The following is a 26657-nucleotide window of genomic DNA, read 5'->3' as shown; positions in this document are numbered from 1 at the left end:
TCATTAGGAACGCAGTACCCTACCAACATGCCTACTATTTTACTAGGCAAATAGATTTAAAAAAATGTTTAAAATAAGTGTTTTACACGTGAATACACAGAAATGGGTGTCACCCATAATGAATTGCTAGCAAATGCATCGCAAGAACTCCTGGTTGGCTGAGGAGCTGTCGTACATATTACAGTCCCTACTGCGTGCCCTCCACATAATAGAAAAGTGCCTGCCGAATCGAAGAGACTGACAAAGGACGTGAGACTGGCATACTCACTGCTCATTTTTCATCGAGCCATTCTGCATTTGTGAAGGGCTTTCAACTTGGCTTTGTGGGGTTTTTTTTGTTTTTTGTTTTTTTTTCCTGGTGAACAGTGTGGAACCATTCATGGCTTGCATCATTCTGCAACCCATTCATAGCCTGCCAAAGGTATGGGACCTCCAGTGGCAATCTCTGAATTACACATTTGCATAGCGTTGTCAACCTCTGCTGCAGTCCTTTCTAAACAGAAAAGGTGGCCTTGGTGATGTTATGCCACACGTTTTCTGCTTTCTTTGTCAATACGGTGTCTTCCACCACTGTTTCTGTCTGAGCCCACTTATGCAGGGGCTGTGCACACAATATGCAGGAAACAGCCCATGCCTGAAAAGAAAGGGCTGTGAGATCTTGTGGAAAAGACAGAGAAGACAAAAAGAGAATCGAGGAAGCAGGGTGGGTGTTCGGGGGTCAGCGCATCCTGGAAACACTTCCCTGAAGCCCATGCTTACAGGAGCATGGGGTTATCTTATCTGTGTGCACACTGCAGGCTATTCCGGGTCCTGATGTGATTTGGGTTGGCCTCCGCCCAAGCCACATCTGCCTGATGGAGGCATGTCCCCGATACTTCCAAATATAAATGCAGCTCCTGTGACATCTGTGCTCTGCAGCTGCCTTCCTCCCCATTCCAGCCATCGACCGCTGCTCAGACAGGTAGGCGTCTGTGCATAGCTGGGGACATGTAAGTGGTCCATGGAAGGGCTGACGAGGTCCTTGACTTTCACTCAAGTGAAAACACCAGCAGTACGTGGGACATGTCACCGTGGCGACAGCTGAACCAGGGCCGGTGGGGGGCTTGGGGTCTAGGTCCTACATTATCTCCTTTCATTGTAGAACAAAGAAGGGTCGGGATCCTTACCGACTCTGACCCTAGCCATCCTTGCCCACTTCCCCTGCTCACACCTTTGTTCTCTGTCTCATATCCACTTGCAACATTATTTTTTATTATTTACTGAGTGGATTTCCACCCAGTAGAACGTCATCTGCACACAGGCATGGGTGTGTCCCCTTCTCCTAGAACAGTGACTGGCACATAGTAGGTGCTCAATAAATACAGAGGGTGCCAAAAAAATGTATACACATTTTAAGAAAGGAAAAAAACTGTGTTAAAATTGTAATACTCAGTACATACCGGTAACAAAGGATGAATACAAGTCCCGTGTGAGTTCTGCAGTGACAAGAGGTGCTCAGAGGGGTTCCCATCAGCGTCCAGACACTTCGGATGATGGCTTGAGCCACGTGGACCAACGTGTCCACTTGTAGACGTGTTTTCGGCACCCCCGGTATTTATTAAATGGACACATGGAAAAGTGAATGCATGCATGTGTCTTAGTTCAGGCTGCGGTATTAGAACACCACAAGCTACAGTGCAGTGGGGTGGGGAAGTGAAACAACGGACATTTATTTTTCCCCTTTCTGGAGGCTGCAAGTCCAAGATGAAGGTGCCGGCAGGTGATTCTCCTGGTGAAAACCTTGTTCCTGGCCTGGCATCCTCACAGGGTGGAGAGAGCGAGCGAGCGCTCTGGTCTCTTCTTCTTCTGAGGGCACCAATTGCATCGTGGGGGCCCCACCCTCATGACCTCATCTCACCCCAGTCCCTTCCCAAAGGCCCCACCTCCTAAAGCCATCCCACTGGGGTGAGGGCACGAGCCTGTGAATTTTGGGAGACCCAATTCTGTCCGCAGCATAGTCTGTTATTCAGGCCACGGCCTCCATCTTCCAGAGGATGTATTTCCTCTTATTTTTCTAGCCAAAGACCGTTGTGATGCCATTGGTAGTAATATCAACCAATGTGGGGTTTTAAAAACGTATGTTAGGTAATAACGTGAGCTAACATTTGGAAAACCTCCAGAGGACCCAGGCATGATGGTACAACGTACTAAGTGAATGAAAGCTCTGTCTGAGGTTTAAGATCAACCCATCGGCTTCGACTTTAGAGGGTCTGGAAATGCATGGGTGGGGTTTCAGAGTCCTCATTCCTTTCCCGTAAAGAAACCAGTGACCACGTGGGGTGTGGCTTCAGAGAATTCCAGAACTATGTGAAAAGGCTATTAAAGCACGCCTCCGTTTTTCACCTCCACATCTGTGTGAGGCCAGCTCTTCTTCATATGTTTCAACCTACACCGTGTCTTCCAACGGAAGGAATATAGGAGCAGATGTGACACCTCCGTGCTCTTCTATTAAAGCCCAGTCATTCAAGAGATTTGCAAACACCTAAAACAATGCTATTCTTCCCCTCCCTTCTCCCCCCAATTCTTTTTGTTTGTTTGTTTGGGAAAATCTATTTATTTTTCCATTAAAATATGCTATTTATGTAAAAATGTAATGGGATTATTATTATTACTGTTATCCTTAAGCTTAGTCAATAAATATCTAAAATGTCGACTTTTAATTTCTAATACAGAAAATATGGATGTTTATAACCCACATAAACACAAGCTCTTTGGGTTCCTAAGTAGATTTTTTTTTTTTTTTTTGGGGGGGGGAGTGTCAAGGATTCTTGAGACCTAAGTGAGAATTTCTGGTAGCTTGTATAAATTAGGATGCTTTTATGCTAAATTAACAGAAAGCTCAATTCAAAATGCCTTAAAAGCATAGAAAATAGTATCACATAAGAAGACCTACTGCAGTGTATGTCCGCTGGTGTGGGGTGATTTGAGTGTTCAATGGTATCTTCCAGTGGCCGGGTTCTCTGCATCTCGTGATTCTACCTTTCACTGGAACTTGACGAGTGTCACTTAGGGTGGAAGACAGCTGCTGTAGCTCCAGCCATCACAGCCTCATCCACCAATATCCAGAGGCAAAATTGGGGTGATTTCTTCTTTTAAGAGTAAAGATTTCCTTTCAGAGGCCGCCAGTCAACTTGTTCTTTCTCATTAACACTCAGTGGGCCACACAGCCCCAAACTAAAATCCATCAATGAACTCAGGAGGAAAATCCTCGCTCTGTCAACCATGAGTGACAGAAAAATGGAGGGTGGATACTGGCTGGTAACCAGTAGCAAGCGTGATAAATCATGTGCTTATTTTATACCACGTTGCTCGTAAGTGTAGTTCTTCCTACCTTACAGGGTTAGTCTTGATGTAGGAATATTTCTGTGATCGTATCTCGCGAAACCAAAGAATGGAAGCACGGACCAAGGAGAGGCGAGGAGATGCAAAAGAGGATAGTTTATTAAAAGTAAAGAGTCACAGCTCTCAGAACGAGAGGGGGTCCCGACCGGGTTGCCCAGTGACTGAGCCAAAAGCTCTTATTTTTATCTTTCTTCGTCTGCTTGGAGAAGGGAGCTGCTGCCTTCTGATGGAGTTTGTCTATGAGGTTTGTCCTGTTTGCCCGCCCTAAAGGGACTAACAAATGGATTCCTATGTATCAGCTCTGCTCCTTTGTCCAGCCAAAGCGGATTTATGAGATGATTTATTAACCTCAAGGCACATTCTCATATCTTTGTCCTGGAGTGAAGGAGCCATTCCAGGACCTGGGGTTTGAGGATATGCCTGCCTTTTGTTTATTCCTCCAGGGACGCCCCTGTCTCCCTAACAGCATGCTAACTAACCTGTCTCAGTCTTTATGGACATATAAAACATGGGTATATAATTGCGATTGTGACACGCACTTGTATGTGTGCCTCTATATTGCCAATATTTCCTCCCGTTCTTTGCTTGTCTGTCAGGGTAATTCACAGAAACTGTGACACAAAAACGTGGCCCATAATATATTGGTTGGCTTTTTTTTTTTTTTTTTTGGTAGCTGCTGGGTTTGAAATCTGTCCCCTGAAAGGTCCTCTAACTTTCCAAGAATGTCGTTTCTGGTGTGTGACCGAAAGGCTCACCGTCTTCCAATGGCTCCTTAGGACGATGCAGACTTGCTTTCTCTCCTGCTGACCGCGCCCACGGGGAGCTCAGCGGGCGCCCCTGTCCACGCTTCCTGAGAGCAGCTCACACAGGAGCCCAGCAACGCCCATGGCACAGGCCTGCTCTGGCTTCATTAAGCAGCTGCCCTTTGCCCAGGGATCAGGCAGGTTTGGCTTCAGAGCAGGAAGGGGTGGGTGGGAGGGGACAGGAAAGGTGCTGTGGGGTGGGGGGGCAGGGGACGGTGTCGTATCTGAGGATTTTTGTGTTGGGAGACCCAGGCACCTGCTCCTGCGTCCTGAACCTTCTCTGTAAACATGTCTGCAGTTCCCCCCGCCCCGCCCCCCCCCCAATTGGACCTCCCACCCTCTGCAGGCCTCCCAGCTGCGGCTGCCCCGTGCATGTTGCCCAAATATCAGCGATCATAGCAGTGCTTCCGAAGCTTGAGCGTCCATGGGGGCTAGTGAACACAGGGTACAGGCCCCCAGACTCAGGTTCCTGATGTGGGGGTGCGGGTCTGCGGGGTCCTACGCAATTGCTTTTGTCACAAGGTCCCAGGGGTTCTTCAGGCGGCCAGTGCAGGGCTGACCCGGGGCTCACGTGGGAAGGAAGGGCTCGCAGCCAAACGCAGCTTGGGGTGACCCGCCAGGCGTGACCAGCCCGGGTGGGTGGGCGGGTGGGAGGCGAGGAGACGCGCGGGGGCGAGGCCGGGGGCGGTGCTTACTTCTTTCAGCCCTGTCAATCAACCGGCCCAAGCGCCTGTCCTGCGAGTTGGGGCGAGTAAGCGCGTCCCAAGGAAATGCAGACGTGGGGACAGCTGCTCCATCAGTGGACAATTGTAAGGACACGGCTGGTTTTCGGATGGGGTGACGGTTTACCGCTGCCTGGGGTCCCAGGTGGTATGTAGGCTGTGCGTTTTCTTCCCAGACCAGCAAGGGAGGAACCCCAAACCGGGATCGGGGCGCTGGCGTCTGCAGTTTGGAGACGCCGCCGGGTCAACACTGGGGAGGGCGCTTCCCGGGCATGTGGCCGGTGGAGACCAGGGACGTGGTAGAAATCCTGCTGGTGGGACACCCCACGGTGCCCAGGACGCGCCCACCAAAGCCAAGACTTCAGTCCCCTGGAGAAGCGAGTGCCCAGGCTGAGCCCGGCGTGACCTGACTTTTGCTCCTGGTAAGACGTGGGGCGTAAAGGAGCCCAGAGGGTTTTGCTCAGCTTGGATTGAGAGCTGGGTCTGCCAGGAGGGGGATGGAAGCTGCCTAGAGGCGGGATGGGGTGGGGGTGGGGGGGCAGCCCTCTGCCTGTCTAACCAGCTAAGCAACAGCTTGGAGAGAATCCACAGTGAGAATTCACTCCCCTCCCCCCAGCATGGTGTTCACGGGATTTCATCCTCGATGGTTCCAGGCAGAGACGGTTGTGGGGGGTGGAACGCTGCCCTGTCTCTTCTCGGGGCCTGGCAGAGGGTTCTGCTTCCTTCAGCCCTATGCTGGCCCGGACCCAGAAGGTTCTCTCTTGCTGCAGGGCGATTTCTCAGCCTGGACTGACTGTGCCCAAGGAGGCCGCTGAGCAATGTCTGCAGACATTTCTGGTTGTCACACTGGGGAGGGGGTGCTCCTGGCAACTGCTGGGTGGCGACCGGGGACGCTGCTCAATGCCCTATAGGGCCCAGGACGCCCCACGTCAGAGAGACACCCAGCTCTGACGTCACTAGTGTCGTGGTAGAAATACTGCTGGTGGGTCACTTCTAATCTGTGGACAGGGGACCAGTTGGGAACCCCACTCCCAGCCTCAGTAAAGGAGGCAAGAGCTGTCTGAGACATTTTTAAATGGATTGCTTGTCGGGACACTGTCCTAGGACCCATTCCCCATGGGGGGGGCCATGGCACATGACACACAGGATCACAGCACCCCAGTTTGCTCACCAGAGCAGTGAGAGGCCACATGGAATGACCCCACAGTGGCAAGCATGTGTGGGGGGGCATTGGGCAAGTACTGGAGCCAACGATGACACAAGCACAGACGCAGGAAACACCACTGTCCTCTAGGAGCGAGCAGCTGTGGGGGGCTGAGCAGGGCTCAGATCAGAACGGACCCTTCCCACCTCACGACGTTTGTCCCCTTTCCGGTTGGCTGGGAGGGGGTTGAAAACCAGAGGCCACAGCACAGGAATCTCCCCTGGATATTTCTGAGAGCCTGGCGCTTCCCACAGATGGTTCAGAGGCTGCACGTGTTTCCAGGAGGCTTTAAGGGCCTCGATGAACCCTACTGACATCTCACACCTCCCCAGAAGGCTGCGCCCACTTCTAGACACCTGGACGCCATTTCTTAACAGCTCTGAGTCCCACTGGGACGTGGAGCTCAAAGCACCGCAGGTATTCCCCCCGAAGCTGATCGGTAGCTATCAAGGCTGCTGTCTGTATGGACAGGTGTAGGGAGAATCTGGGACACCCCTCCTGCTCTGTCTCTCCTACCCCTTGTCACGTGTGGAAGCCCCGTTTTCTGCAAAGCAACTGAGCCGGATGCTTTTCCGCATGCAAAGCCCTGCCCCTATTCCCACTGGGGTCCTCAGCTTATCATCAGCGGAAATCCCGCAAAACCCTGCGCTGGGGGACCCAGACAACTTTCCCAGTCTGACAGGTGTTGGAGAACAGCTACTATTATGTTATATTATATAAGACCCGGTATAATATTATATTACATTACATTATGTTATAAGTTATGTTATACTTGGTCTTATAGTAAAGTAAGACCGGGTCTTATGTTAAGTTTTGCTCTGAAAGACACATTAGAGCTGATGGTCTGGCTAGGTCTTATTTTCGGGGAAACACGGTAGGACCCACCACACCCGTTCCTCGCGAGCTTTAGCATTCGCGATGCCCTCTCGGCTGTTTCTAAATCGCTTTTCTCCCTCTGCCGCACATTCTGATTGGTGTTTCAGTTTTATGAACATTGTACATTTAAAAATTTTTTATTTTTGCTCTTTAAAGATCTAATGTTAATCTTCAAAACCAAAAGACACATAAAAATGAAATAAAATAAAGCCTCTGGTGTCACTTCTTGGACCGTCAATGTGCTGGTTCTCAAAGTGGGAGATGTGGAACCCTCCTAGGGCGGGGTGGGGGTGGGGCGGGCAGGTCCAAATCATTTTCATAATCACACAAAGACCTTGTTTTTCTTTCAAAAACTATGTTGGTGTTTTGCACTGATGAGGTAGAAGCGACATGGGGCAAACCTGCTGGGGCACTTGGCTGCTTTAGTGGGGACGTGACCCCCTGTGGCATTCTTCCCCCCTGGCCCCCAGGGGACATTTGCAGAGCAGGAAGCCCCGGTGTTCACTTGCTGCATAACAGGAATGTTGAATCTCTGTGTGGACATCCATCCCCAGGAGACTGATCCCGCAGGACAATGTCAGCCTGTGGGATCAGGTTGGTCCACAGAGATGAACAACTTCCTGAAACAATCGCCCACGGGTTTTTACACCTTCCTGGCAGCAGGCAAGGGTTGCCTCCTGCCTCAGGACCAGAAGGCCCATCGGGTTGAGTCCTGTCTCCCTCTACCACTCGCCATGGCTCACGTGTTCCCTGCCGGGCAGGCAGCATGAACTCCTACCTGGGTGCTTCTTCTGTCCCTTCCACGTGAGTGTCCCAGAGGCCCAGCCGTCCAGAGCAGCGTCCCTGGGTACCCACGTCTTTGCTCCTTCTTCTCCATGGACTTTCAATTGCACGCGTGTGCAGCTGGAGGCTGCAAACTGGCAGTCCCAGGAGGCACAGCTGAGCAGCAGACCTCCATGGCCCGTCCAGCTCTGGACTGCAGATTGAACAGTCCACACAATGCCATGGGACTTCTCAGGACAAATCGTGGCAGCTACCAACTCAGGCTCTCATCCTGCCTGCTCCCCTGCGACTGGCTGTGATGAGGGCTTCCACCCAACTGCACCACTGCCCCCAGGAATGGCTGGGCCCCGGAGGCTTCCCAGACAGAGCCCTGTGGCTTGGGTCTTGGGGACCCTGAGCTAGATCCGGCATGACTACAGGGACCCTCACAGGCCACTTATCCCCAGAACTGGGGCTTTTCAGAGTCAGGAGTGGCATGCATGCAAAAGACTCAGGGGGGGCTGATTTTCATCTGGATCCATTTTAGCACGCATACATGCGTGGATTCACACGCCATTTATTCGTTCACATGTCATTTATTCGTTCTCCTTCACTCATGCATGTGGTCGCACATTTATTTATTCATTCCTCTCACTGACGCGTGCATTTATTTACGCATGCATCCTCTCACTCGTGCCCGCAGGGACTCACTCCCTCATGCAGTGGTTCCGTCCTTCATTCGTGCAGTCACGCATGCATGCACTCCCTCCTGCATCGTCTCTCGTGTATTTATTTCCCAGTCATACAGTCGTTGAGTCAGGCATGCATTCACCAGCCCAGGCGCCGCAGAGCCTTTATTTATTTGCGTTTATTCTCTCCTGCGTTCACTCACTCATGCCTTCCTGCATCCACGCACGCACGCACGCACGCGTTACTCTTGCCTTCGCTCACTCTACTTGCAATCAGATCGCGCGCGTTCTGCTGGGTGCCAGGTGAAAGGTTTCCAGCGGGGCCTCCAGGCCAGGCCCTGGAGGCCTTTGCAAACATTTACTTTAGGGCAGGCTGGGGAAAAGGTTAAATGTCCAAACCGAACAACCACAGACTCGTGGGTTCAGCCGGGAGGGGGGTGCGAGGGGCAGGGGCGGGGCGCGGAATGTCCGGCAGCCAAGTCCCCTTCCCGGCTCTCTCCGGGGCCAGGCAGCGGGAGCCCGGCACCAGGCGGCGCGCGGGAGCGGCGGACCGGGCGGCAGCGCGGCGGTGGAGACCCGGTCCCGCGGGGCTGGGCGGAGGCGGGACCCGCTTCCGGCGAGCGGCCAATCGCCGGGCGCGGGCCGCGGGGCCTCCCTGCGCTGGCCAGGGCCAGAGGCTGCCGGAGCGCGCAGGAGGTGCCGGGGGCGCACGGGTGCGGGGGGCGTGGAGGCCGCTTGGGCGCGGCTGGGGACCCGGGAGAGGGGGTCGTAGAGGCTGCCCGAGTGCGGAGGAGGGGCGCGGTGCGGGGGTGGGGGTCGCAGAGGTGGAACCGAGCGGGAGGCGGTACCCCGCGGGCGCTGGGCCAGGGTGGGGGCCCAGGCCGCCAGGAGCGCAGAGGAGGGGCGGGGCGCAGTGGGGCGCAGCGGGCCGCGGAGGACCCGGGGGAGCCTAGCAGGGGGGAGAGACTACTTTGGAGCCAGGAGGTAGTGCTGGGCGCGGCGGGGTGGCTGATGACGCCGGGGTGCTGGGGCCGGGAGGGATGAGGTGAGGGGCGCGGGGGTGACCAGGGCGCAGCGCAGTCGCAGGTGAGTCTGGTGTGGGCAGGGGGCGAGCGGAGCCTGGCAGGAAACCTCAGGCTGTCCCCGAGCGCGGAGGAGGTGGCGTAGGGGGCAGGGGTCGTGGAGGGGGCCGCGGTTCCGCGGAGCCCAGGTGACACCGAGAGAGTAGTGGGCACTGGGCTGGCCTGCAGCCGCGGGTGTTGTCCTCCGCAGGCCTGGAACTCTGCGCGGGTTCTCTGGAGACCACGGTTCTGCCAGGCCCGGCTGGAGGCCCGAGAGCCCACCCACCGCACCCAGGCGCACGGCCCCTCGCTGCCCACCGCGCGCGGAGACTTGGACCATGCCGGGTGAGTCGGAGAAGGAAAGGCCCTTTGGGTCCGCCTCTGTTCCTGCGGACCCAGCTGAGCTTAGTCTGCACTAGGGGAGACCCCTGCTTTACCCCAAGATCACCCCAGTCCCTCATCTCTCATTGTGTGCCTCTCCAGTGTCGCCCGGGGCTGGAAAGGGCTGGCCTCGCCAGGTGCAGTCGGAGATGAGGTGTGTCAGCAGCTGGAAGGGGGCATTAAGATCTCATCAATTTTCCTGCTGTAAAAAGCAGCCCTGGGGATTTCAGTGGGTTCCTTTCTTGGCCACGGCTTTGAACCGCCCCACACTCTCACTGACTGGAGACAGACGGGAAGAGATTCATGCCCCTAAAACTCTGGGAAGACAGTGCCTTGGGGTCCTCCCGAGTTCAGACGTCAGGCATAACTAGTTACCCCAATAAAGGTTTGGGGTCCATCCGGAAGCAGGGCAGCAGGCTTGTGATGGGGGGCAGCCTCGCTTGGATCTGGTGCAAAGCCTGGTCCCCGTGGGCTCAAAATCTTTCCCGTGTGCCTGTCCCTGGGTTTTGTGGACATGCGACTTGGACAGTTGGCTCCAGAGCTGTGGATATAAGGCCATGGAATGGTTGCACCAACCCATGAAAGAGCTGCGTGCCCTGTTTGCCTCCTTAAGGGACGCCCCCCTCTTGGGCCAGACCGGATCTAATCATTCATGAGTACATTAAAAAAACAAACAAACAAAAAAACAGGTTGCTTTTTATTCAGAGCAGCGATTTGATACATCTGCCAGTGGCTTCCGTGCTGTTTTCATCCTCTCCCGCCTTAGAAAGGGGACTTGTTGGGGCGGAAAGGGCTGGATTCCTGAGCAGACTCCGCTCCGAGCCGAAGCAGAGAAAGCTCTCTGTTCCACTGGGCAGTTGGAGCTCTCTAGAATGAAAAACCACATTTCCCCAAAGCCGGTAGGCCCCATATAATGGCAGCATTCAAGCCCAGATATCCAGACACATTTCCATCAGCCCTGGAACGTGCTAGGAGACCCCATGTGGGGATTCAGCAGTTTGCAGGGAACAAAAACAGCTTTGAGTACCGGGGACGGGAGAAGAGGCAGCTAGTGTGTTATTTCGGCGGGTGGGGTGGCTGGAAGACGCGCTGAGTGCAGGACAGGCAAGGAACAGAAATAAACATTGCTCCCAGATGTGTTTTACAAGTGTCAGCCACCGCCGTCTTCAGGCTGGACTCGGTTTTGCGAAAATATCTTTTTTTTTTTTTTTTTTGACCCGTGTTTAGAGTCCAGTGGCAAGCGCTCTTTACGATTTCCCACTCTGCCTCGTTTTATCTTACGCAACTTTGTAAAGACCCCCCCCCCCCCATCTCCAAGTACAGTCTCATTCTGAGGTCTTGGGGGTCAGGGCTCCAACCATTGAGTTCTGAAGGGACACATCACAGTCAGCCCCTGACCCCCGTTCATTGTCACTGTTCCATTTATGTCCTTATCAGGAGCTGCAGAACCAGGATTTGCAGGGACCAATTTTTGATCCCTGTGTCATTTCTTCTGGATTCCACCCAGTACCTTGACGCAGGATAATTTGGCTGCACCTTCCTCTTTTCTGGATGGCCGGCCGTCAGCAGGGTGGTCTGTTCTGGGCCCTGGGTGGTTTGTTCTTGTGAGCATGAGCTCTCCTGAGGACCCCCCCCCTTTTGTTCTCATCCGGGATTGCTTCTGGGACATCTCCACCTGGATGTCACCCCACCCCTCAAACTCTTCATGGCAAAATTACACTCCTCACCTTTCCATAGACTGTTATTTTGTTCCCCCTGTTTCTGGGAATACCGCCATGTCCTGGAAAGCAGACACCATGTTGTTTTAAGCCAGTTTAAGGTAAACTACACATAGATAGATATTTAGATGATTGATAGATGATGGATGAATGGATGATGGATGGATGGATAGATAGAAGATGGATGGATAATAGATTGATGATAGATAGATAGATGGTAGATAGATAGATAGATGATAGATAGATAGATAGATGGTAGACGGGCAGATGATAGGTAGTAGATATCTTTTGCGCTGCAGGCTTGATTCTGAAGTTTACTGTTCATAATACTCAACTCTCAGTGGAGGTACCAGGAATTCTCATAACTTCTTAATCCAAGGGGAAAACAACGACCCAGCACCAACATGTAGACAGGCAGCTGTTGGAAAAAGCATGTTTGGGAATTTACCCCTGTGGAATGTAAAGGTCAAGGCTGACGCCCCCCGGGAGACAGACGTGTGGCCCCCCGTGTCATGTTATATTTAGCCCGTCTGTGGGCCTGGCTCGCAGTGCTTCCCCAGGCGGGGGGCATGGGGCCTGGAGGGCGTGTGCCTCTGGAGAACTGAGGTCTGTGTGTTCTGGCCACGGGCTGCGTGCTGGGCATTTTAATTTCTGCAGACAGCCCTGTGGCCTGTCCCAGGGCTGGGCCGCTTTATGCATGGTCTTTCCCCTGGCAACCAGCTCTTGGGGGCCCAGGAATGAAGCTGCTGAACACTCCCTGTCAAAGCTGACGCCCTCCGTACTCAGTCCGATTTGAAATGGCCGTAAATTGGACCTGCTTGCAGAGTTTCGTCCTCTCCTGTTGAGACATGAGGAAACTGAGAACGTTGTGGTGGATGAGACAGTGGATTTTCTTTCTCCCACGACCTTGGAACCGTAGGTCCTCGAGCTGAAGTTATTCCAGCTGGTTTGTGCAGAGTCGAAGGGGTTCGGCCGCTTCTTCACAGAGAACGTTTGAGCGGGGTGGGCTTCCTCATGGTAACTCAGATAATCTGACGGTTCCTTCCACCTTTTGGTGTGTTTTCACCTATGATTCAAATATTTGGGGTGTGTTTTTGAAACTCGCGTGCAAAAGAAAGGGGGGGGGCCGTAGCTGTGTGTGTCTGCCGTGTTGTAGCATCAGGACATTTTGGTCGTGCGCTGGTTGGCTCAGCCTCCTGTCTGGGGTTTTCTTGCACCTGTGTGTGTGGTGTGTGTGTTTAAATGAAAGGACGGACGTGAACTGTCCCCCGTGCTCGTGTGTGAACACCAGGAGTTACTCCATCCGAGTTGGGCAGCTTAGGAACAGGGGTGACCGTCACCCCATCATCCCTTCAGATCCGCTCGGAGCGTAATGCTGGTGTTTGTGTTCCTCCCCGCAGTGTCTGACCAGGCGTTTGTGACACTGGCCACCAATGACATGTACTGCCAGGGGGCCCTGGTCCTGGGTCAGTCCCTGCGGAACCAGAGGGCGACCAGGAAGCTCGTGGTGCTGGTCACTCTGCAGGTGTCCAGCCTGCTCAGGTAAGACCCGGAGACGCACCTGTGCCCCGCAGGCCCCTCCCCCTGGAGCAGCAAGCTCCCCGGGGCTCTCGGTGGTTTCGGGACTTGTTCACGGGCCTGGACCACCGACAGTTATGGTGGGCGTCTGACGCTTGTAAAGGGCCCTCAGCTCATTGCTCACGGAGGGATTCTGTGATGTGAGCGGTCACTGTTACAGATGACACAGAGTGTCTGGATAACGCTCGTTGTCTCTGTGACGGAGACGCACGAGCCGGTTTCAGGGGGAGGAGACTTTGAAAGGCAACGGTCGTGAGCTACGCGAAGGATTTAAGCCCGAAAGGTGTCATCTGACATTTGGGTCCGTAGAGCCTTCGGGTGTGTGGGCAAGGATTCCACTTCCTGGTGAGGAGACGTCTTCCTGTCGGATTTCTCCCTGTCACCACGTGTACAGGTATTTCTGGGTGGCCGTGCAGGGCTGTCCTGTTCTTCACGTCTAGTGTGTCTCTTGATGGCCCTGAAAAGGCCAGGCTGGATGTGGGGAGGTCACAGAAAGGAGTTGCAGCCACCAGGAGGCTGGCCGTGCACGTGTTAGGTGACACAGAGCAGAGTTGGCATGCCGCCCAGGTTCCCTGCGTCCCAAGAGGTGGGACTCCTGAGACAGCCTGATGGCGGTGCCAGTGGCCAGCTCTTACATGGCGCTCCTGTGACCTCCTTACAAGTCACTCACTCAGAGCTGCACTCCGCCACCCGCTACCTGTGACGCTACGTATGTTGTCCTGGGGTCAGTGGTCATTGAGACTGGGTTTGAGGGTGTGAGAAAGGAGACGGGAGACCCCAGTGTGGGGGAAACGGGGGCACAGCAGAAGCCCAGGCTAAGTGGGACTCCCCGTTGGCACCTGGTCATTTCACAACGCAGGAGATACAGCGTCCGTAGAGGGAAGGGCTGGGACGTGGGCACAGGGAGAAGAGGGTTCCTCCCCTGACGGGTCCATGACCTCTGTCCTGGGGAAAGCAGGGTGCTCGTGGGTGACCCGATTCAGTGTCTCGCTCGGCATGACTTGGCTTGAAATCGCCAGGCAGGGTTTGAGGTGACCGGGTCACAGGGGATACCCTCCTGAGATTCAGTGACGTGGACAGACCCCAAACCCTCAGCGTTCCACAGAAGGACAGCGAGGCAGTCACAGCCTTGGGTGGGGAGCCTCCCGTTGGCAGAGAGACGCGCGGTTACTGAGAATGGCGATCGTTCCCTCAGGAGACCAGTCATTTCTTCTGGGTGCTCCCAGGGGACCTTGGTTTAGATGATAATGAATAACTAAAGTTGAAATGTTGATACGAAGGGGTAGCGTTTCAGAGCATCAAGAATGAAGGACGCGTCCTAAATGCATTTCACTGTCGATCTGGTTGAGGTCGTCGATATCTCAAAGTTCTGGGGCAGAATAATCTTGAAATGAGATTTGTGTATTCAGCCCAACGAGTGTAATTTGAAAGCAAAAATGACACTGTTTCAAATATGCAAAAGCTCAAACATTATAGTGCTCAAGACCTTGGAGAAAAAAGTTACTTGAGGATGTACTCAAGCAAAATGAAATGTGCATCTAAGAAAGAACAAGTCGCATAGAAGAAACGGTGCTCAAGAAATGAGTAACGCTGTGTACTATACGTGCACAGGAGGCAGCTTAGGTAACAGCAGAAACTCTTGAAAATAAAGGGAGGCAATGGTATTAATATGATTCTGTCCCACCATCGAATCCGGGATTTCACACTATTTAGTCGTCTCCTGCCGTCTGTGACAATTCCTTCCTCTCGCCTTACGATGTCATGACCTTGATATTTTTGAACAGTAGTGGTCAATTGCTTCATAGACGACCTTCCAGCTTGGGTTTGTCCAGTGTTTTCTCATCATTGGATTAAGGTTAAGCATTTTTGGTGGGGAAAAAAAAATCCTCGGAAGTGATGATTCTTTCTCAGTGCATCGTATCAGGGCATAGGTAACGTCACGATGTCTTGCGATTACGGATAGTAACCTTGGTCCCTTGGATAAGGTGCTAGCTATGGGGTTTCTCCACAGGACAGTTGTGGTTTTTTCTCTTTTTAACTGATAAATGTCTTGGGGGGAGATACTGTGAGACTATGAAAATATGCCGTTTCTCCTCAAAACCTTTACCCGTTGCGTCTAGCACCCCCCCGACTCTTGTCTCGAACAGGTGTAACTGTGGTGTGATTTTCTGTCTCCCCCAGTTCCTTCTACGTGTATGACTTGAATATCTCATGTGAGGAACAGCCGTTCCTTCTTCCCTGTGTACTTACTTGCTCAATTATGATACCAGCATTGATCTGTGAATATTCATTTTACCCTTTGGGTATTTGTGATTTATTTTGCTGCTTAAATTCTTTCGGCGTTGGCTGTTGGGAGCGTCTCCTGATTGGCTCCCTGTATCCTTCTGAAGTGCTAACCAGCCTTTTTTATAAAATTAAAAAAAAATTTTTTTTTTTTTAGCACTTCCTTAATTTTCTGTCTTCGGGACATAGGCTAGGCTATGATGCAATAGAATTTAAGCTAAACCAATCAATCAATCAATCAATGGAACAGAGGCAAATTTTAGTTTGATAAAAGGTAGAGTTGAGTCTAAACCTGTACGCAGCCAGCAGTGTGGGGTTTGAATGCAGAAAGTCGACACAGATAGAGACTGTCGTGACTGCTGGTTGGTCTTTCACTGCTCAGTCCTCAGTCCTCCTTTCCCATGCGTTTTGCAAAAGGAATTACCTTCCTAAGAGCTCGCCTGAATCCGTGTGTCTTAACTCTTTCGCTGTGTTAATTGATTTCAAGTTGTTTTTTTCCTAAAACGTGTCAGAAATCCACAAAAAGCAAAAAGTGGATATTTTGACAATTTTGTGCATTGAACAATAACAATTTGAGCTGCTTTGTATGTAAATGACAGTATTTTTATGTGTAAATATTTTGGATATAGTCATTCGGATATATCTGTCTGTCGCAGCAAAATATGTAAGACCCCTCCATCCGTCGGTCATGTGTTTTGAGTTGGCATAACGATGGAGCACACGTGAAACGTGTGCAAAGCTCTGAGACCTCCATGGGAGACCACAGAGCCTTATATGAAGACGGCCGTGCATGTGCCGGGAGTGTGGACCCTTCTGGGTTCCATGCATGTGAGCAGCAAAGGGGGAGTCCTCCTGAACGGACGTCTCCTGTGTGCAATCTGTTGTCCTGCATTTGGCACGTATCTCCCCAGGGTTATCCTGTCGAGGGTGTTTGACGAGGTAATCGAGGTGAATCTGATAGACAGTGCAGATTACATCCACCTGGCATTTCTGAAAAGACCGGAACTTGGAGTCACCCTCACCAAGCTTCACTGCTGGACCCTCACCCATTACAGCAAGTGTGTCTTCCTGGATGCAGACACCCTGGTGAGTACAGCGGCTCGGTGAGGCGAGATGCTGCATGCAATCGGGAGCCCCTCAGACGCTGTGCCTCTGCCTCCTGCAGCAGGCTGCTGGCACCTGTGCGTGGGTTCCCACAGGTGATGTGTATCTGTCGCCAATGTCCACGTTCGGCCGGTCACAGTCAAATAGGACACACCTAGCGACTATACCAGGACATACCTAGACCCCTCAGAGGACACTGAGGGATTTGAAGTCACATTCCGTCCCTAAGAGGGGTTTATAGTGACGTCATTTCATCTACACAAAGCAGAGTAATTACATTTGGGGGTGTGACCTGCGGGGCAGGACCCCATGCTGGGTGCTCACAGACACAGCCGCTGGAAAGTTGAAAGGTTAACTGACGTTGGAGGGTCGGAGGTCCGTTCTGGATTGTCTTGCTTGTGCAAAAGCAGCCGTGTAGGAAGAGGAGAGGAAGGGAAGAACACTGGCCTTTCAGAGTAATGTTGTGTTTCTGTTTTCCCCAAGCACAACTCAGTGTGGAAAGCCAACAGGTGGTGGAGGGGACTGCATTTAGTTGTCAGGTTTTCAAAGGCAACCGATGACACTGTATTGACCTGCACACCTCTGCATTCCTGGGTCTCCAGAGCTGTAGTGATCACGTTTGCTGGATGGAAGAAGGTGTGTGGTTAGGAGAGTTCCACGGAGGGTCTTGAGAACCTTGAGGAAACAACTGAGTTTCAGAGGTGGTGTTACTTCGATCGCTTGACATAAACTGGAGAGCAATGCTACTCGCACACTCCTCTTTTGAATACAGTCATGTGTCACTTAGCGACGGGGACGCATTCTGACAAACGTGTGGTTAGGCGATTTTGCACTTGCACACACCTGGATGCTGCAGCCTGCTGTGCACCTGGGCTGTGTGATACAGCCTGCAGTCCCCAGGCACACGCCTGTATAGCACACGGCTGCACAAAACGACACGAGGTTAAACCAAGCCCAAGGGGAAATGATGCAACCGAAGACGCGGTAAACACGAGATGTGTGAGGCTGCTGCCGGTGGAGCACGGCACACTGTTTACAGCAGACCTTTGTTTTTTCAGTAAGTAGAAAGGGTACACGCTAAAAGAATGATAAAAAGTATAGTATAGTAACATGTAGATATAAACCAGTAACATATATACTATGTATAGTAGATGTAAACGTGTAGATATAAATCAGTAACATATATATATAGTATAATGTGTATATATAAACCAGTAACATGTATATATATAGTATAATGTGTATATATAAACCAGCAACACGTATATACATAGTATAGTAACACATATATAAACCAGTAGCATGTATACTATATATAGTATAGTAACATGTATATATAAATCAGTAACATACTATATATACACATATATATGAAACAGTAGCATATATATTATATATAGCACAGTAACAGGTATATGTAAACCAGTAACATATATACTGTATAGAGCACAGTAACATGTACATGTAAAACAGTAACATTATCATGTATGACGTACTGTACATAACTGTATGTGCCAGACTGTGACGCGCCTGGCAGTACGGTAGGTTTGTTTACACCAGCCCCCCCCACACACACACGTGATACAATGTTACAATGGCTAGGTCTTCACGACGGCTACAATGTCATTACGTGATTGGAACTTGTCAGCTCCATTATCATCTTATGGGACCCTCATCACATATGCCGTCATTCTTGACCAAGGTGTCGTCCTGTGGCACGTGACTGTCCAAGCCTAAGAGAAAAGAGTCACCCAAAAAACTGGGTACCAGTTTGCAGCCTCTGAACGTGGCCTGGCCCCTCCCGGATTTCTCACTTGCGTCCCCGGGAGTCGGAGGAGAGTTGGTGCAGGTACCCCGTGTTCTGTTTCCCCAGGTGCTGTCCAATATCGATGACCTCTTCGAGAGGGGCGAGTTCTCCGCGGCCCCGGATCCCGGCTGGCCCGATTGCTTCAACAGCGGGGTGTTCGTCTTCCAGCCTTCTCTGGAGACGCATAGCCTCTTGCTGCAGCACGCCACCGACCACGGCAGCTTTGACGGTAGGTGACGGGACACTGAAGCTTTGTGTACCCGTGCCCTTGGCTCACCCCCACGCCCCCGTGTCTGTGAATGGCAGCTTTGAAATCACTGCAAGGTAGGGATCAAGGAGTAAAGCCAGGCAGGGTGATCGCAATAAATGAAGACGCTGGTGAGTAGATACGCAGCAGAGAGAACCACTGAGGACACCTTCTGTGGTTAGAAAGAATGACCAGTAGCGTAAATACTGGACGACAAGCCTTGTCATGCAGAAGGGGCAGGCAAACCTTTCTCTCCAGGGCCCGGCAAATCCATGTTTTAGTATCGTGGGCCATGTTATGTCTGTTGCGTATATTTAACCCTGCGAGGTGTAGCATGAAAGCAGCATTGATGAGACTTAAAGTGGCTGTGTCCCTGTAAAACTGTATTTACCCAAACAGACATAGACCTAAGTTGTCCAACCCCTGACACACTGTGTTTCCCCGAAAATAAGACCTAGCCGGGCAATCAGATCTAATGCATCTTTAGAGCAAAAATTAATATAAGACCCGGTCTTATAGTAAGATAACACCTGGTATTATATTATATTATATTATATTATATTATATTATATTATATTATATTATATTATATTATATTGTAAGACTGGGTCTTATATTATAGTAAAATAAGACGGGGTCTTATATTAATTTTTGCTCCAAAACATGCATTGGAGCTGATTGCCCGGCTAGGTCTTATTTTCGGGGAAACACGGTAGAATGAAAGTGAACCAACCAGAAGCCAAATATTTGACCAAACGAGCGTTAATACATGGGAAAAATTTGTAGAATTTTTATAACGTCAAAGAACATACTGGATCACTGAAGAATTGCCTCTCGGTAAGGACGAGCAATTGAGGAAGCCGGCACAAATGGTGGGCAAAGCAGTGTTGCTGTGCCGTAGAATTCATTGAGGGGGAGCGGAGAACTTTGGAGACAGCAGGAGATTTTACTATTAACCGTTTAGGTTATCAACGGTGGTCAATTTTAGAAAGCATATGCACTTCTTAAATTAACGCTGTGGTATTCATGTATTAGTTAATGGTATTAATTCATGGCATTACCATAAATGGTATCAGAGTAATTCATGACATTACCATAAATGGTAATTGGTGAATGGTATTCGCTAATGGTAACTGATGAAAACCAATGGTGTTAACTAACGTCTCCGTTTGAGACAACAGTCCTGTGTTAGCGGGCGGAGCAAAGAAATGTAATGAGTCACCTGGAACGCAGGGACGTGTTTACGTCACACCCTTCCAGCCCCCCTTGTGTTCTTTTAGGGTCTTCCCCCATACGTTCTTAACCTCTGGGGGTGTTTCTTACCCGTGCAGGGGCAGATCAAGGCCTACTGAACAGTTTCTTCAGCAGCTGGGCGACGGCAGACATCCACAAGCACTTGCCTTTCACCTATAATTTGAGCAGTAACGCGGCGTACACCTACAGCCCTGCCTTCAAACAGTAAGTGCTGTACCGTGCTCCGTCCTGCCGCCACGCAGCACCCTGTCACTCAGCAGCTGTATCAGCCTTTGGCATTTCGGGAGAAAAAAAGGAAAAATAGGTCATCCCCCTGCTTGTGTATTGCTTTACATTATAGAGGCTCAAGGCAGGTGGGCATAAAGTTGGTGGTTCCCAAAGTGTCGCCCCTGAGGGGTTCCCCCCAGCTCCGTAAGCTGCTGTGAAGTCACAACGACTGGACATAATTCTAAGATGTTATTTTCCACATTCACTCTCATATTTTCCTAAGCACGCAGGGAGACTTTACAGAAACGATACGATGTGGAAAAGCAGGGCAGTGCATATAGAAACCAGCTGTCTCCTCTTAGCGTGGTCAATGTCACTGTTTTTACACTCTTTTTGAAACTACAGTTATTTTTTTCATAATTCTACCATCGATGTTTATTAATATTACACGATCACCTTACTAAATTCATGTTGACGTCTGGTGGGTCAGTTGCATTTTGATGAATGAACAAATGCATTTTCGAATGTTTCAGTTTCCATTTCTGGGGCAGTCAGTGTGTGTAGATAGAATCCACACCCACAAAGGTCTTGGTCCTCAGTGATTTCTAAGAATGTCAAGAGGTCCTGGAACCAAAATATTTGCGATACGCTATGGGCGACATTGTTATAAATGAAAACGAAACCTGGGGAGAATGTAGGCAATGAATAAGCCTCAAGCATGCATTTTTAACGGGGGCCGCGTGGCCTCTAAGGAGGCAGAAATGGGTTCTTGGGGAGTGAAAACATATCCTTTTTAATATGTAAAGCACATAGGGAGCATTGGTCCACAGTGCCAATATGATGTTAAAATTTCATGGGAAGGCGACCCTGGGGGCAAAAATATGTCTGAAAAGTTTCCTGGGTGACGGGAGTGGTGATAATGGAAAAAAATTTGAAAAGCTGAGAGGGGAAAATTCGCAATCTTGAAAAGAAGTCAGTTTGCTGGTTTGCAGCTGTGTTCGCTGCAATTATAAAAGGTGTTTTTCTTTTTTTGTCCCTGTTTTTTTAAGGAGATGATTTGGACTCTCATATGGGCAGTTTTTATAAGACTCTTGATTTATTTTTCCGGTTTTAGGGATGAACCCAATATAATGGTTATATTTCTTGGTCTATAGAAAGTATGAAATACTCCCAACATTGATTTTTCTTTTTTTTCTCTTTTCTTTTCGAGTGGTAATTGGAAACCTCTGTATCTAAAAATGCCTCCCTCACTAACTTCCTCTTAGGGGCTGGCTGCATTTGCTTTAGTTTTGACTTTCTTTTTTCTTTTTCAACTATAGTGGACGTTCAATATTATTTTATGTTAGTTTCAGGTGTACAGCGTAGTGGTTAGACATTGTACAAAGTGATCCCCCCGATTAGTCTAGTGGGTGAAAAAGAGGAAGGGGTTAAGAAGTACAAATCGGTAGTTACAAAATAGTCATAGGAAATACAGTCAGTAATGTTGTAATAACGATGTATAGTGTCGGGGTACTAGACACCATTGATTTCTTTCTTTTTTTAATTTTCTTTATGCAAAATGGGTGTAAATGAACCTAGCGGTAATTCCGTGACGGTTAGTCACCCACGGGACACGTATGTAGTCACGTGCTGCTATCTTGGACGCGTCTCACGGCTGTCGGCTGCTTTCTTTCTGTGTGTGTCTCGTCACTTCCAAGTTGGGAACAGAATCCTTCGTGTTTCCGTCTCAGGTTCGGCTCCAGTGCGAAGGTGGTCCACTTTCTGGGGTCCACAAAGCCGTGGGACTACACCTACAATCCCCAGACGGGCTCAGTTTCAAAGGAGGGCTCCGGCTTAGTCCCCGAGCAACAGGCGTCCTTCCTGAACCTCTGGTGGGCCATCTACCACCAAAGCATCCTGCCTCTTTACGGAAGCGTCCACGGCGAGGACGAAAGCACGTTCCCAGGACACACGGTAAGAGGGAGAATCCCTTGGAAGTCGAAAGTTGAAAATGAGTTAATAATGTCACAGCTTCACACGGTGACAAATGGGTACTGGACGTATCGCGGTGATTGCACCCTAAGTTATAGTATAAATGTCGATTCACTCTGTCATACACCTGAGACTAACATAAAGTATAGTCTGCTGACTATACATTAAACATTAAAAAGATAAAGAAACCAGGAATTGAGAATAGAGTCAATTATATCATCATAGTTTCCCACGGGGACAGCTGGGTACTAGAACCTATCGTGGTGATCGCATTCTACGTGACCTAACGATGGATCCCGTATGTTGGACACCTGAAACGAACATAATATTTCATGCCAACTGCACTTTCATTAAAAATTAAAAAAAAACGCAAGAGTTAGAAATGGAGATCAGCTCTTCACGAACAACATGGTTTCTGTTTGGTGGTGCTCGGGGCTGCTCTTCAGGGATGACTGAGCTTTTCTCTGATCCTTTGACACGAGTGTCCCTTTGTTCGTGTGCACGGCGCTGACACTGAGTTTCCCGTGGGGAGCGTGTGGGCATCACATTGTGTAGGAAAGAAATTAAGAGTCAGAATCCACTGGTTCTGAGAAATAACACCCTGGCGGCCGTGTCGGAAGCGTGTGCTGGGTGGCCCTTCTCACCAGAGGCTGCAGCTTTCTCAAGGACCACTTGTCACCCTGTCTGTTTTATCACAGGTCACTCCGTGAGTTGTCGTGTCACCAGGAGCCCTGGGGTTCCCTGTGTTGGCCACGGGGTATGGGACCCCTCGCTCTTGTTTTCAGAGCTCCTGGCTCTGTGCACGGCCTGCTCATGACATTTACTGGTTCTTGGGACCAGTTTCGCAAATCCATGTGGCATTCATTCAGTGAGCTTGCATTTGACAAATACAGATGGTTGGGGTGGAAAGCACTGGCCACACAGAGGATGGGACAGGTGCTGGGGCCCCAAGGGCAGCCAGAGGCTTGCAAAGATGTAGTGAGGACTGACTCAGTGTCTCCGTTTTTGTGTGTAGGCTTGTCTCCGTGGCGTGGGCGTGCCATGTGCAAATTCAGCTCACAGTGCCGAGGGGCAGTGTGCACATTCAGTGCCTGGTGCCAGGGAGCCGTGTGCAAATTCAGCGACGGGGTCCAGCCAGTCTTGGAATGCTGAGGACCCTTTGGAGCCGACTGTGGTCATGGATGGGACGCCACCCTCACCTGGAAGAGGCCGTTTGGAAGACGTAAGTACCTGCAGTCCACACAGGTGTGATGGGCGATCAGACGTTGGCTCCCCTGTGATGTGGAGCAGAGAGCCTGCCTCTTGGGGTCCCGGGGAGGGGGGCATGGAGGTCAGGTGCCCGTCTTCAGCCTCTCCTGGCATCGGGGGTCCTGCATTTATTTATATTACGGTGCCGTTACACGTTGTGGTCGACCCAGTAATAGCCGCCCCCACAATGTCTGCGTCCCAGAACCTGTAAATGTCACCGAATGTGGACATAAGGACTTTGTTTGAGGTGTGATTCAGTTAAGGATACTCTATCAGGGTGTGGGGGGGGCTTCATAAAGGATAGAGATGTCTCACCACCGTGTCGAACCCCTGAAACAAATATAATGTTGTATGCCAACTGCGGCTGAAATATAAATTATAAAAAAATTAAAGGAGGGCCGTGAGATGGGGAGAGGTTCTGGGTTTATCCAGCGTGGCTTGGTGTCCTCGCAAGGGTCCACGTGAGGGGGGCCAGATGGACATTCCATGAGGCAGTAAGGAGGGGACAGAAGAAGCAGAGGTCACACATGCAGGCTGTGATGGGAAGAGGCTGCTGGCGTGGAAGGAGCAGGAAGGGGTCGCGAGCCCAGGCGTGCGGGTGGCCCCTGGGAGCTAGGGAAGGCCAGAGAATGTGTCTTGTGCTGGCCGGGGCCTCCTGAAGGAACCCACGCTGCCTCCACCTGGGTTGCAGCCCTGCGAGTCCCAGCTTGGTCTTCTCATGTCCAGAACGATGACCTAATCAGTCTGTAGTGTTTTCAGCCACCCAGTTGGTGGTTGTTTGTTACAGGAAACTCATGCCCACGTTGAGAACGGGTGGTGAGTCTCACCTGGGTATTGGGGAGGCAGGGGGGCCCCACAACTTTCAGGACACGCGGCTGTGCATTCTGACAGCTGTTGTCAGCACAACCCCCAGCTTGATATGACTTGTGTAGATTAGCATTGACCCATCTGCCCATTTCGGTGGAGGCTGGACCTGCACAATTTTCCCTTGGAGAAGAGAAATAAAAAGCTCACCTTATTTGCGGCACGAAAACAAAACAACATGTGAGGAGGCTGACATTTCTTCATCCTGGATGAATGTCCACTGTGTAAAGATTTGTTCTGTCAAACGGTCACGTTGAAACGCACTGTGGGTCCCTTAGTTTGTCACTAGAATTGTTATGTCTTAGCCCAGGCATAGAGCTGGAGGCTGCATTGAGGAGAATCCACATGTTTTTGGCACCTTTCCCATGCCTTTGGGAGAGCTGGTTCCCGTTGATTATAAACCACCGTTTGCATGTTAGCAAATGTGTCTGTGGTAGGTACCCTGCCATGCCCTGTAACGTGGAAGAAATGTTTTCCCGGCAGCTTCCTGCATTAGTAACTTTTGAGGTGTGATTTCCCCCCAACCCAAACAAGGTGAGAAGACCCTCAACTTCGCCTGGTGAAGATGGAGGTCATAGCAAAGCAGCTTTTCCTCATTGTTCTTTCCTCCGACGAACGCTGCTCTCCCGAGCCTGGATCTGGCCCCACAAAGAGCCGCGTGGGAGTTATAAATACAGGCCATCTACGAGGTCCGGGAACGTGAGCAACGTGTGAGCTCACAGTGATATGTTGTGGCCAGAAACGCTCCGGCTTCTGCCGCCAGGAGCCAGCACACCTGCAACTGGGTTTTTAAGAAAAACCGGCATTTGCATGAATGTGGAGCAGACCGTGCGATTCTACAAGGATCCCTCTGAAAACCCCTTTCCAAGATAGACGGAGCTTCAGTAAATATTAAAGTTTCAGGCGCAGAGAGAATCCCTGGGGCATGCAGACACAGCGGGCCAGTCCTTCAGTGGAAGAAAGCAGGGGACTGTCTCCCGAAATGTTTAATGACGGCAGGGTAATGTCTGTGAGGGTCCCAGGGAAAGAAGGGGGGACCCGGGCTCCCAACACCGGGTGCGGCTCATTTCTCTGGGTCCAGATGGACGCCTGGGACCTGAAGGCACTCGGGACAGAGTCCTGTGAGCTCCTCTGAAATATTTCCCATAAGGAGAGAAGATTTTATCCCGATCTGGGCAGCTGTCGGGGAAAGGCAGCAGGCAGAACCAGTGCCATTTAAATAAGTAAACCTAGACTCAGCCCCAAACACCTGGGATGGCCTGTTTACAGCCCAGAACACAGGCATTTAAAACCTTGTTGGAATAAGTGGAATAAAACCAAGAAAAAGGATCTGGGAGTGTCGGCGTCACCAACCATCCCACCCTTTATCCTCACCTCCCCTCTGTCCCACCTTCGCCTTCTACCGTCTGTCAATAATGGGTTGGGATGATGGACGTGAACAAAAATCTCTATCTCTTGGCTACTTCATCAGGAGCACGGGTCTCTCAAAACCAGTGAGGTCATGACACGTTCTTAACGGGGGGATTGCTTTTACGGAATCTGCGGTGGATTTCAGTATCTCACACTCCAGGGCTGCTCTGCAATGAATTATGTACCATCACTGCCACCTATTGGCCACTTGTTAAATTACTGGCTCTGGGTTCTTTATTTTGGGGAGCTGGAAGCCAGTCCCCTCCCCCCCCCAAAAAAAGGAAAAAGAAAACCCTTCATTTAAAAAAAATTTTTTTAAGTTATTCTTTTTTTTTTAAACTTTTGTTCAAAGTAAATCTTATTTTTCATAAAACCCGTTGAACACTTACATACATGCAAACCAGGGCACGCCTAGTAAGTATATATCTTGATGAATCTTCGCAGAGTGAAAAAGAAAAACACCCGAAAGCCAGCATCCAGACCCAGAAAGTCCCCCTCCCCACCAGAGGACCCCTGGCCGCTCTCAGTCACCAGGAAATGCTATCCTGACTCTCACAGCTGTGGCTCACTTGTCTGTGTGCTTTTCAGCTCCTTAGAAATGAAATCCCCTGGTCTGTGGGTGTGAGTCTGGCCTCTTTCGCTTGAGGTGTTTGTGAGACCCATCCATCTTGCTGGAAGAATCCGTAGCCCATTTGTTCTCGTGGGTTGCATGTCACTGAATGGTCCGAAGACACTGTGTGTGGACTGAATCTTCTGTGGACAGACCCTTCACAGATTGGGCTGGCACACATAGCACTGCTAGGAACCGGGGTGTTTTCTTTCCCTGTGTCTACCTTGTTTCCCCAAAAATAAGACCTAGCCAGACAATCAGCTCTAATGTGTCTTTTGGAGCAAAAATTTATATAAGACCCAGCATTATATTATATTGTATTATATTATATTATGTTATATTATATTATAGACCCTGTCTTACATTATAGTAAAATAAGACCGGGTCTTATATTAATTTTTGCTCCCAAAGACGCATTAGAGGTGATGGTCCGGCCAGGTCTTATTTTCGGGGAAACACGGTGGGTTACACCCGATG

At 50.6% G+C, this 26657-nt stretch overlaps 1 protein-coding gene and 1 long non-coding RNA gene across 8 annotated transcripts in view; both read left to right on the top strand.

Annotated features, from left to right (window-relative positions):
• The first annotated feature begins 4917 nt into the window (after nucleotides 1–4917).
• Nucleotides 4918–6874, top strand: LOC141569675 (uncharacterized). Its single transcript, XR_012493409.1, has 3 exons — nucleotides 4918–4993; nucleotides 5083–5328; nucleotides 5523–6874. It is a non-coding gene; the product is annotated as an uncharacterized LOC141569675 (long non-coding RNA).
• Nucleotides 6875–8575: 1701 nt separating this feature from the next.
• GYG2 (glycogenin 2) overlaps nucleotides 8576–26657 on the top strand; it is a 34270-nt gene continuing 16188 nt past the window's right edge. For 4 of the 7 annotated variants that reach the window (XM_074324249.1, XM_074324247.1, XM_074324244.1 and 1 more), the window contains exons 1-8: nucleotides 8576–9150; nucleotides 9710–9843; nucleotides 12998–13139; nucleotides 16370–16544; nucleotides 18436–18598; nucleotides 19948–20074; nucleotides 21808–22030; nucleotides 23064–23270. In XM_074324249.1, the coding sequence (XP_074180350.1) occupies nucleotides 9837–9843; nucleotides 12998–13139; nucleotides 16370–16544; nucleotides 18436–18598; nucleotides 19948–20074; nucleotides 21808–22030; nucleotides 23064–23270 (1044 nt within the window). In that variant the 5' untranslated portion in view covers nucleotides 8576–9150; nucleotides 9710–9836. Of the gene's footprint in view, nucleotides 9151–9273; nucleotides 9422–9709; nucleotides 9844–12997; nucleotides 13140–16369; nucleotides 16545–18435; nucleotides 18599–19947; nucleotides 20075–21807; nucleotides 22031–23063; nucleotides 23271–24694; nucleotides 25490–26657 lie in introns of those variants that run through there. The other 3 variants (XM_074324248.1, XM_074324245.1, XM_074324246.1) reach the window with 3 other exon arrangements.

This window comes from Rhinolophus sinicus, chromosome X (genome assembly GCF_036562045.2).
Source record: "Rhinolophus sinicus isolate RSC01 chromosome X, ASM3656204v1, whole genome shotgun sequence".
NCBI classification, from domain to species: domain Eukaryota; kingdom Metazoa; phylum Chordata; class Mammalia; order Chiroptera; family Rhinolophidae; genus Rhinolophus; species Rhinolophus sinicus.
This window is presented reverse-complemented; position numbering and strand designations above follow the sequence as displayed.